This window comes from Ciconia boyciana, chromosome 5 (assembly GCF_034638445.1).
Source record: "Ciconia boyciana chromosome 5, ASM3463844v1, whole genome shotgun sequence".
Lineage (NCBI taxonomy): Eukaryota > Metazoa > Chordata > Aves > Ciconiiformes > Ciconiidae > Ciconia > Ciconia boyciana.
Genome location: NC_132938.1, coordinates 70,682,815 through 70,695,058, shown reverse-complemented (window position 1 = coordinate 70,695,058; position 12,244 = coordinate 70,682,815). Strand labels below are relative to the sequence as shown.

The window sequence follows — 12,244 nt, the reverse complement described above, 5'->3', positions numbered from 1 at the left end:
TTTGTGTTTTTCACAGTTTATTCCTGGCACAGCAAGTTCTGGCAGACTTTCCCTCTTGCCCAGACTTAATGCCTATGCCTAGCTGACCTTCTGCAACATGCAAGGCCATAACCCCCGACCCTTAAGGGTGTTTAATGCGGGAGGAAAATCCTTGCAAGTGCTCAGCCTCTGTAGCGCTGCTCAGAGCTCCCCAACAGGCTTTCTGGGTGGTTCCGTATCAGCTGCATTTCCAGGATGCGGCGTGGCCAGATGACCTCATTATAACCCGCAAGCCATTAGGATACGGCACGCAGTACCCCCCAGGCTCGCACGCAGCTCCGCGCTGGCAGGGCATTCCTTCCCTTCCTCCAGGTGGGCTCCCTTCCTGGGCAGCGGGGCCGGTTGCTGAGGGCCCTGGCAGCCTGAGGTGGGATTCTCCCACTTTCAAACACTTGATTGTCCCACGGCAACAAGCAGAGCAGAGAGCTGACTGCATGGTACCTTGCCATGGAGGGAGAAGCAGAGAGCCCCAGCTGTGGGCCCTCACTCGTGCGAGGACTGCAGCGGGGCTCCAAGGCAGGCACCGTGCATATACCCCGGCCACCATGGCACCTCCACGATGCCTCCGCAGCCCCATCCCACCTGGCATTCCCCGCCAACGTGCTGCACTGTGGATGGATAGGTCCCTGTGCAAAGCCAGTCTGCCTAAATATGCAGGTAAGGGGGAAAAGCCAAACAGGAATTGTCTGAGTGGTCTCCATGCTAGTTGTGGCAGTGAAGTTGTTGCTTAGGACAGGGTGGAAAGTTGGGAGGATTAGAGGAGACAGCAGCAGTTTATGGGACAGGTGAAGAATATAGCATAGCTAACTCACATATCCAAATCTCTGTCATGTATTGCGAGTCACTCATTATAAGGTTTGTTTCTTGTGTTTATCTAATTCCTTACCATTCTGCTGTCTGTATTCTGTCGGGAGACTTGGGTAAAAGATAAAAGATCACTCTTAGGAGATCACAGTATCTTCCACTTGTTGGCTAGCTTCAGGTGTCTGCTAGTACTGTGATCTAGACTACTGCATGGACCTACTTGTCACAGGCCTTTCAAAATTATACCTTGTTATAGTGTTCCCAATTCTACACCTCCTTCTTCCTGGTCTACACTTCTACCTTCTTCTGCACCGTATTCCATCTCTCCACACCAGACTATAACTCCCTGAGCCTTTGTCCCTACATTTTCAGCCTCCTGCCCATGTTCTCATATAAAAAAGCAAGTCCTGGCACTTCTCAGATGGTGCTGAAGATATGATATATGATAATGACAGAGCAAGTCATGAGCTGCTGTCTTGAGCAGGTACAAGTTACTGCATGCTAGTTCTTCCACAATGATCGCCTGTAACACGTGAGTCAAGTTAAAGTTATTTACTCTTCTAAGCCTGTAAGAAAATCAAATGAATCACAAGCAAATAAGTTTCTATTTATGCTGAGCATTTCAAATACAAATACAGCCAGTGTTGTTTTGACTATAGTATTTCCCCTACTGCCCTTAAAGAATACAAAAAGCCATGACTCATGTAGCAAGATGCAGACATAGGATTGTGTGACTATCTCAGTCAGCAAGCTTATTTTGCCCTTTGGTCACAGTAATGTTGTCTCTTTTATAACTTCCCTCTTTAAGCTCCTTCATGATAACTTAAAAGAAGTCTCATGTCTTCTGGAAGCGATTCTGTTTGCTTCCAAAGCCAATTAACATTTTGAAATACAACTGTACTACTACCCCTTTTAAAGGTATGTGAAGTTTATTTGTCTGGCATTTATGCTGTTACTTTATAATCTCTTAAATTAATCATTTTATTCTATTTCTTGTATTTATATACAGTGAATGATGCAGCTATGAGGGTACAAACAAAAAGACAACATCCTTCCCAATAGGGCTTAGTATCTAAAACCAGATGTAACATATAGCCATTACCATCTATGTTGTGCTTGTTAAAAGAAAAAAAAAAAGTGCAGATAAGTTGAAAATAGTAAACCATGGTAGAATAGTCTACTATGAGGAAAAAAGCTGAGTGGATTCCATCCACTGAGAATATATTATTGTGCACTATGTAATGGTTTTGTAAAGATTTTTCTCCTTTAAATCTTTAGTCATCAATAAAGATTTGAACTGGATGATGCTTTTGTAGTTGAGCTATCTTCTCACTTATTTTTAACAGAGGTTACTTATATAAAATACTGTCTTAGAAACTACTGCACAAAAGCTAACTAAGAATATTCTGATAATGTTAGACGTTTCAGAACAGTTTCCAGAGATCAGCTCAAAAAGGTATTGCTCACTGCAGAACAGACAGGTAGTTACAACATTACCAGAAATTTAGGAACAAAGTTTCCCAGTCTGTTTTCCAGAAATCAGATCAGCCTTCCATTACCAAAAGGACTTTGAGTAACTGAATCTCTGTCTGTTGGCCACTTTGCTATAAGTTATCTCTATATGCTAGAAGAAAAGATGCCATAAACAAAAAGTTCGAATAGAGTAGCTGGTCCTTGGGAACTTGATGGGGAAGCAGTCAAAGAAGATACTAATCTACAGGCTCACAAATAATTACTTATCCTTAGTGTACCCAAGGGTGCTTCTGTATGCACTGAACTAGCTCCTGTCCAGTGCTAACCTGTGGGCTGTGTGATGCTCTTAAGTGGTGTCGTAGAAGGTCGTTGTTAAGGAGGTTGCTGAATAAGAGTTTATTCCTGACATTAATCTTTAATAGAAACATAACAAACATAATGTTGTTATGTTTAGTATAAACATAACAACATTAACATAAAAATGAGCATAAAGTAAATAAAGGGGGGGACATGTACATTTCACCCAGTGTCTTGCTCCACTGATTCTAACAGCTACTAGTACAAGCAGAATTTTTTGTTATCTTAAAAGTTTCTACAATAGTTTACCATGTGATTTGAAACTACAAGTTTAGATTAAATTACACGTTAGCTGATTCATTATTCCTAACGTAAGGTTCTCCACCTGAATTTGAAAGTTCAAAGGCTGTGATTAGAGGATTCCCTCCCTCACTTACATCAGGGGACCTGAGGAAAATTTCATATTTGTTAATTTTCTATGTCTTTCAGAGAAAATGAAGTGGTTTGGTCATTTCACTAAAACGTATTGTCAGGTATGTTTGTGGAGTTACATATGCATTTACTTTATCTTCATATTTTCTTCGCATTCTAATTATACCAAAATTCACTTTTAAAAAGATCACTGAAATGCCACCAGTACGTAGAATTCATTCACTCACTCATGAAAATGACATCAATCAGCCCTGATGCTGGTTGTTAATTTCTTTTCTTTTCTCTGAAAGGTGTTAAAATGCCTTGTTCCTTACTCAGTTGAGTCAATGAAACTCTGTGCCAGTTTAAAGTAAGTGTTAGGCCTATTTATCTGCTGAAGGACTAAAACTCGCTGCACACAACCCTTGACTTCTGGTGTTCAGGATATGCAATTCTGTGAAGGACAACACAATGCCATTGAGAGTGAAGCCTTTTCAGTTTCCACTATTCTCTCCTGTCTCCCTTTTCATCATCAATACATTAAGCACTTTTTTTTTGTTTTAACACAATCAACTTTAGGTCTATAACTGGAACACAATTTCAATGCTTTTATTAGCTAATTCATACTCACGTTTGAATGAAGTTTCATATGTGGTATTTCGTTACACCTTTGTAATCATCTAGCCAGTTGTAAACTAGATTTATCCCACTGTACTGTGAGCCTACCAAGGTTGCTGGGCAAATGAAAGCCTCCAAAAAAGCTCCAGGCATATTCACTCCCTTTATTCCCCCTCAAAGTTATTTTTAAGACAAACACCAACCATATAACTCTTCAGTATAAGAGTGGAAATTTATCAAAGTCCTAAAAAGAAAGAAACTAGAGGTAAGCATGGAAATTAGGGTGCAACTTCAATGGGCATTTCTGTGAATTACTGCATAAAAAGTTTTAATTATATCATCTTGGGAAGTGAGATATTTAGGCTATAACAGGGTGGACATGTTCACTATGTGAGAAACTTCCAAGAAAAGCAAAAGCAATCCAGGGGAGTGCTGCTCTATTTCCTTTCTGAAAAAGTTGCCCATTGGAGACATGCCTCTAAGTTACAGCTTTCCTTCAGTATTACGGTAAGCTGCAGACTTGCCTTGTTCTGTCCTCGCTCCAACATCTCCAGTCCTTCAGTCAACTCAACAGCTTAAGCCTGAATCAGGCCTTTTTTGCAAAGCTGAATGAAGATGTGTTCTCTCTCCAAGTTTTCCAGATGGTGGCAGGAAGAAAGGGGAAAACCATGGAACAGACATTCCAAACCTGATGAAAAATACAACTTTTATCATTGTTGCCAAGGAGAAATGTATATAATATTAATACATTCTGTTCCCTGGTTTCTGATTGAGGATAACAAAGTCTCTTCCACAGAGAGGACCATTTTCCATTTCAGAACAACAGACAAATCTCTATACAAAGATTAATATTCCTTTTCTTGCCTGCTTTGCTCATCATCCATGTCTGTAGAGTAAGATCAATTCAATTATCGTATCCTGAAGAGGAATCAGACAACAGAAAGAAGAGAGAAGCCTCTATGAAAAAAGAGAGAGGCATAGAAAATTGTCAGAAGACAGTACTGAGAAACACGGGAACATCCAGAAACAGCTGCTGGAGTAACTGCAGAAATGATTGGTCCTGCTGGAGAATATTCCAATTAAAACTCCTGTCCAGAAAAGCCCTACAGCCTAAAATTAATGACATGCTGAGAAAAACCGTGTGCTTCTCCCCCACTCAGGCTGCAGGATGATGAATCACTGACAACCCCACCTCTTTTTCTGCTACTTGCCTTTCTGCACGTATGTCAAGGACAGCAGCCAAAATACTGTGTTTATTGTAGCATAGACTAACTCAAACCTGTGGCCTCAGTACTTGCAGGCATGCCCACTACATCTGCATTGTTACATTCAGCGAAGTTTGAAATATTTATTCTTATAGGCTGAACTTCATGGTGGAAGGTTGGCATTGTTGGTGGGTTTTTCTTCCGGTAAAAAACATTTATATTTGACAAAGGCTTAATGCAGCATCATAACGTGTTTTTTAAAGGAACAGCTGCATAAAACCCTTCAACTTCTAGCTTTCTTGCAGACTACCTCGATGCTGTGCTCAGCTGGCAGGAGGGGTGAAATTGCATGGACAACAAAGTCTCAGCAGTTCTGCTTCCCAGCCACTGCGGAAGTCCCCTCCCTTGGCTTTGCTGGTATTGTGTCACATAGGGAAAGTTTTTCAGGCACTTGAGGCAGACACCATCTATATGTTACTAATTAGCCTCATCATTAACCATTGTGAACTCCTTTTTACCTCCCAGCAGAAAACTTTTTAGTCATTCTACAACTTCTTGAGATCCTCCCTCCATTTTTTCTGGCAACTGGATCAGGGGCAGGGTAGCGGGGTGTAGAAAATGCTTGAGCCTTGGAATATTATGCAGATGGACTGCGAGACCTGAAGGGCAGTGCAGACAGGAGTCCTAACGGTCTTGATGTAGCTTGGCAATCCAAACTGTGCCAATCCATCTGTCATCCACGCGTTGCAAAATTTTGTAAGCCAAGATTCCAGTATCCACTTAACTGATGTAATCTACTAATCCACAGCCTTGGTGTTTGATCCGTCCCCATCAAAGTGGTGAGCCAGGGATTAGTAGTAAACTATGCCCTGAGGTGGAACTATCTCCTTGGTATACTGTTTTAACTTCTAGATTGTCTCTGAGTGGATTTTTTATGATAATAAGCTTCCTTTCCATGCCATGTAGCCATTTCGCTATCATATCACTATCTGGCACAGCCTTATTGTGAACCACTGTTCTTTCCCAGCTTTCACTGGTACTTTCCCGAGCCAAGAAATAATGCTTTCCTGAATGAAGTTGCTCCAGGAAAAGTTTATTCACAGCTTTTTTTCTGGAGGAAAGAGAGGAAAATGTCAGAATGGCAACTTACTTTGAAATGAAAGCAGCTTCAAACGGAAGTGTATTAGCGCTTCTTCTTTTGAAGAAAACAAAGCTCCCTCCCTAAATACAATCTAGAAGTTTCACTTCAGCTCAAGACAAGTGATTCATGAAGTCCTTTTGGAGGGAACATGGGATTTTGTTGGATCGACTACAATCACAAAACCCCAGTGGTTTCTAACAGATATCCTGCAGGGGGGGTGGGGGAGCGGAGGCGGGAGGAAAAGACCTCACAGTGCCATAAATCAGTATGTACTGATTTAAAGAAAAACAGCAATGGAAATAGCAGTTATTTCAAATGAATTCTGTTAGTTATAAAAAAATAAATACAGATATATATTAAAAAGACATTCGCCATGCAGATATTTACAGTCAGTTCTCTTGTCTATACTATCATAAAGCACAGACTGCTACGAAAGTAATTGTTTCTACTGCAACATAACACAATGCACCAGACCTTTTATTTCTCATGATACTCTTTGCAAAAGTAGAATTGGTATCCTGTATGTCTTAGCTAAATTCTTATGTGGGTAAGTATTTTCCCTCTCTCTTGAATCCCAAGTATGTGTTTCTTCATGTCTCCTTGTCACACCTTCAAGCAAACTTTTCAGCAAAGACAGAAAACCTTGATTTGTATGCTTTGTACGCTTTTGTGTCCTTAATTGCTCTGAAATTTTGCTTATTTAACCAGTTGTTTGTTAGAAATAGCTAGCTACATAAAAATAGTGAGATGACTCCTGTGACTTCCAATTGCCTACAGAAGCTATCTGGATAACTACATGATTTTACTTTTTCAAAAATTTTTCTATTAACATGTCCAGACCAACACAGTATTATTTAATGGACTATGGCTTTGAGCCTGCAGTTATGCTCATTTTGTTTCATACAAAAGAGATGTTTCTTACCTCATTATCCTGTTCCACATAGTTAGAGAATTGCCCCATTGCCCTGCTCTCTTGCTTCTATTCAGAATTCAGAATGCTGAAAGGTTGTGCCATAATTTGGCTGATCTTAGACTTTCCCAGCCTATTTTGGTGGATTTAGTCCTTCCAAGATACAACTTTCTGTGCTACTAAAGAGGTCTGATTTTAAAGTTTGCTGTAACAAGAAACGGCAATTTCATTTTGCATCATCATACTAATGCAAAGGAGAGATGACCAAATAATACGTCAAAATTAAGATCCCGAATCATATTAATCATCCACAATACTTCTCATCTCATCTGCTGTTGATCTGCAGATAAATTTGTCAACATAACTTGACAGGTATGCTATGGCATTTTAGACTTAAGTCATTTCTTCCTGTCTTTATTTGCTTTACGGCAGAATGTGCCTTTCGCTTCACTTAATATCATTACTTCATTAATTAGAAATAATTTGTGCTTCCCCTTCCCAGCTACTATTCTTTTTTCAAACATGAAGATCTGGGATCTGAGGTTTTTTTCCATTGTAGATATCCTGTGACTTTTTTTCTCAGCTTTCAATATTATGTCCCCTCCTTAGAATAGTCAACAGATGATCCTACCACACATGATAGCCTGTTTGTTGGCCTCAAATCCTGTATCTCATATCAGCAAATACTACATTATCTTCCTCATATTTAGTGAGCCCCAACAGATGTTTTTTCTTCTGCTCTACTCTTCAAATCCCACTCACATTGCCACCTGGGAGCACCAAGTGAAGTAACCAACAGGGCCTGGAAATTACAGATGTCTGCAGCAATGGCAGACAAAGAAAGAAGCAGGAGAAAAGAGTACATTCTCTGGGCTGTAAAAGTTTGAGTTTGGCCATTTTATCTGCCAGTCTTTAACAAAAAAAAAAATCCTCAAAGTGCCAAATAAATTAGGAGTAAATTTTTGTTTAGTCAGCAGAAAACAATTCAAGCAGTAGCAAGGTCAGGCTAATCCAAATTCAGTGCTATCTTTTACTTACCCATTCTGCCCAGCAGCTTCCCTTTCAGAGGTTCTTATGAATATGCTGGCAACAGGCAATAGTTAGATGTCCTTGAAAGTTTTTAATCTTCTTTTTCATATCCTTTTCCATTTTAAGAAGCAAGAGTCCACATGTCCACAAGTCCACTACAAGAGATTAAGCTGTGATACACAGTTGTCATATGTGTTACGAGACAAATAGCTCCCTAAGAATGTTGAAGAATCTTCTCTAGAAGCATTAGGTAGTAGGCAAAGATCTCAAAAAAAAAAAAAAAGGGAGAGAGATCAGCATTTGGTTTTGTCTTAGAACTAGGAACTGGACTCCCAGAAGCCTCTTTTAGTCTGTGACATTAGTACTATGGTACTGCATGATAAATGAATGCAGTGTCTGAAGACCATTGAAACCTGGCCTAGGTGTCACTGAGATTTTAACTGCAAAGTGTTTGGTTTAGTAGCCAATCTCTCAAGAACAATTGCACTGTGTGAGCCCAGAGGAGAAACTAATGTAATTTCTAAGGAGCAGGATGCTTGTTCACCTGAGAATCCACACTGGCATTCAGGAGAATTCAGTTCACTTTCTGAAATCTCCACAAATTCTATGCGTGACCAGGGGCCATTAAAGCAATATTATTGTGTCTCAGTTCTCCAACAATAAAAATGGCATAACAACTCCTTCCTTTTTGCATTTTGTCTGACTCGTTGAGGTATTTTGTAATCTCTTTTGGAAAAAATTAGCCTTAATTACTGGTTTAGATAGTTTAGAGTTTAGCGCATTAGGTTCCATCTTAGTGGATGTTTTCAGGTGCTACCATCAGACAAAAAGTAGTACAGCATTAACATAAAGTATGAGTTCTCAAAAAAAATTTCAGTCTTTTGAAAATGCAGGTGAGATCTCCACTTTTTTCTAAAAAATGAGTTCAAAGAGAGACAAATACAATCAGTTGGTTTCAGCGAAGCTATTACCTTTTTCTGATAGTAATCATGCAGTTATTCAAGTAACTAAACAGCATACAAAATTATTGAAATTAATTCCTATTATTCGCTCCACTTTAAAAAAGACAAAAATCAGACACACAGAGTTGGCTGTGTACTAGTGAAATTTTGTTAGTGAAATCTTAACCACAATTTGGAAGTGACTCAATAACTATCCTTTAAATGAGCTTATCCTCTGACTGAATGTTAATCAGTATCCTCTGCAATTGTAAAACAAAAGGAATATGAATATGCTATGAATTGAGAAATTCACACCATTAGGAGATCATTACAATTAAAGTAAACAAACACAGCTTCAGGAAAACTGCTGAAGCTTCCTGGTATTTTTTTCCATTGATTTTGATCTCCTGTGCTTGGCTTTGCTCACTTCTGCCTAGCTCCTGCAGACACATGGAGGACAATTAAAAGCAGGTAGGAAATTTAGAAGAATGTACATCTGCCACATCACATCAGAGATGGTTAGGAGGAATGGGCAAATTCTCTTTTTCCAAAAATCTTCAAGACCATTCATATACTACTGAGATTCTGATATACAGCATGCTGCTATCAGGTCAGAATATGACTATCGAAGAAAATTTATACCAGACCCAAAACATTGCTAGAAAACATCTAAATAGATCTCACAGCTCTATAAAAACTGTAAGGCTTTAGATTATTAAAGGGATGCATTAAGCTATTCTGCTTTGATTGGTGCATGAATCAAAGCGCTTGGTTCTATTTCTGCTAAATTACATAGTTAAAAAGTTATTGCATTCACCCTTTCTAAAAATAGAATTCAAATACACAAGAGTTAACAATATCATACAGAAAGAGTCTATTTCAGAGGAAGAGACACGTACCTTTATGAAGACTCTGTGTAGGTTAACTTTGAGATTAAAAAGAAGACTTTAGTGACTCAGTCTAGCACTTATTTTCTGTAAAAGCTGAAACAAAATCTTATCACGGAACACACCCTTATTTAATTTGTATGGTAAAACTTGAAGAAAATACAGTGAAGATATTAAACTTGGCCTCATTTTGGGAGACATTTTCACTGACAACTTCATCTCAGGAATACCCCCAGCCTTTCATAAAGGCTGGAATTTTTTAATGTAAAGTTTTTCAGGATGTGATGAAGCATTTGGGGTCTAGTACTCCTGAATAACGAGAGAGACGTGACAAGTCTCTGCCCTCGCCATCCTGATTTATGAGAGGGATTGGCTTATTCCCCTAGCCAGAAATACAGTGTATGCTTATGTGTTGGAGGAAGAGTGATGTGCAAGCTGGAGCTGACAAAGACCGGAGGGAGAAAGAGGAGAACTGAGGACTGTTCTCAATAGCAAGCTCTGTATAAGAAGATGCCTCAGAGCTCAGCTGTGGGACAAGGCACCTTAGATCAGGAGAGGAATTTGTTATTTTTGAAGGAAAACATATGTCAAGTTGCTATATTTACATGATTTTTGTCTCAGTTTCAAGTGGAGGATTCTTGAAACATCTGTGTTGTCTCTATAAGTTATTGTGATGTAATTTAGTATAGAATACTTCTGATTACCAGCTTGAGGATGAAGGGGACCTTCTAGAGGTTTTCTTCAGCACCACGACTTCAGAAAGTAGCACCAGGAGCTAGGCGGTGATCTGCATAGGCTGAACCTACCCCGTGTTCTGGTGTGAATGTGATTTCTACCACATCTATTCTGTCACTGAATGGACACCTACCTCGATTAGTCAAAAATGTTTTGGGAATATAAAACAGTTGGGTCACCACTACAGACATTGATTTTATACACGTTCCTCAGCTGATGCCATCATTTCTCCCTGTAGGAGCCAGTGGTTTAAAATCAATCTGTTTGTTTTCATTTCCTTACCAGGCAGAAGCAAGGAGCTGGGAGCTAGAGAGAATACAGGGAAACCCTAGTGAAGAGCTATGGTGCACTGGCTCTGAATTCTCCATGGGCATAAACCCAGTTGAAAATTCTGTTATGGGTACCTGCTGTTACCATTTGCATTCCCTCTAGCTGATCAGAACACAAAGTGTAGCTCTCCTTTCTAGTATTCAAATTTATCTTGAGCTTTGAGAAAACAATCTTCAGCAGTTGGATACCTATAATCCAGGCAGCTTTACTGGCTTTCCTACTCTCTCCTATTATTCCATACTCAAAAACACGTGACTTGTGCATTGTACTCAAAAAACCCTATGCTACTAACATTTGTTATCTTGGTTAGGGGTTATCTAACATTACCTGAACATATTATAAATGTATGGTGACAGAATGGAAATGTCTAGAGCATGTACACTACTGATACATTCACTCTTCAAGTATCTGAGACTTTTTTTCCCAAGGGAATCGTTGTGAAACTTTTCTCAAGTTCTACTTTTGAAACAATTATTTCTTTTTTCTGTTTTCTTTTTTTTTTTTTTTTTTAAGGACAAAACCCCCACTCATCTCCTGCCTTCATGTAACTGAAAATATCTCTCAGATTCGTAAGATTTTATGGATGCCTGTAGATTATTTTACATAATTTAAATGACACATGAATATTTCAGGTCTCATTTTAAACTGTGTGTGATTTCAAGATATATGGGTCATAGCGAGGACAAAGCAGTTTTCTAGTAGTTTTCATCCAGCTAAAGATGACTGACTTGACAATAATGCAAATTTATGTGCGGTGCATATGTGACAATTTTTAACAAGATACTAATAGATAATTTGACTACCACTCTAAGATACAGCGTTGAAAATGAACTGATGTATAAATGTCAAGAAGGCCAACTCAAGCTCTGTATTACACTTAGTAAAAGTGACTTTTCAACAATAAGGTGATCCAACAAAATGGAGGGCTAGTAGTGATCCTCTGTGCTTTCTAGGATCTGAAGGTTTTTGCCAGTACCTTTCCTAACAGCTCAGTGCTCATAACATATCGAAAGTACGGTGGCATCTAAGAACTGGGACAGACTGATTTATCTCAAAGCAATTTAAGACACCGATTTTGTCCTGAGTTAAATATCAGCAAACAAAAACCCCTTTGTTTAAATCATGGATCTTAATTTTGATTTCTGTTTATACTTCAGTTATTTTCTAAAGAAAGGGTGATTTTCTCTAGTTCACATAACCACTAAAAACTTTTGCAAATGAAACCTTTACTTTAAACGTACTACTTAGTATTTCTAACCAGAAAAAAACATAACATGCCATATTTCTTAAGCAATTTTGTAAGTTATACACTCAGATTCTAAACTGTTACAATGTTTTTATCCTATAAGTTTGCAAATGATGACTTTTTTGCTTCCTAGTTTGTTTTGTAATTTGCTTACAAGTTTTGTCAGCCTTCATTCCAA

At 38.8% G+C, this 12,244-nt stretch overlaps 1 protein-coding gene across 1 annotated transcript in view; it reads left to right on the top strand.

Annotated features, from left to right (window-relative positions):
- Positions 1 to 584: 584 nt before the first annotated feature.
- The window catches only part of IL15 (interleukin 15), a 28,599-nt gene continuing 16,939 nt past the window's right edge, over positions 585 to 12,244 (top strand). Inside the window, exons 1-3 of the mRNA XM_072863411.1 lie at positions 585 to 696; positions 2,218 to 2,299; positions 3,114 to 3,146. Of these exons, the coding sequence (XP_072719512.1) occupies positions 585 to 696; positions 2,218 to 2,299; positions 3,114 to 3,146 (227 nt within the window). The remainder of the gene's footprint in view (positions 697 to 2,217; positions 2,300 to 3,113; positions 3,147 to 12,244) is intronic.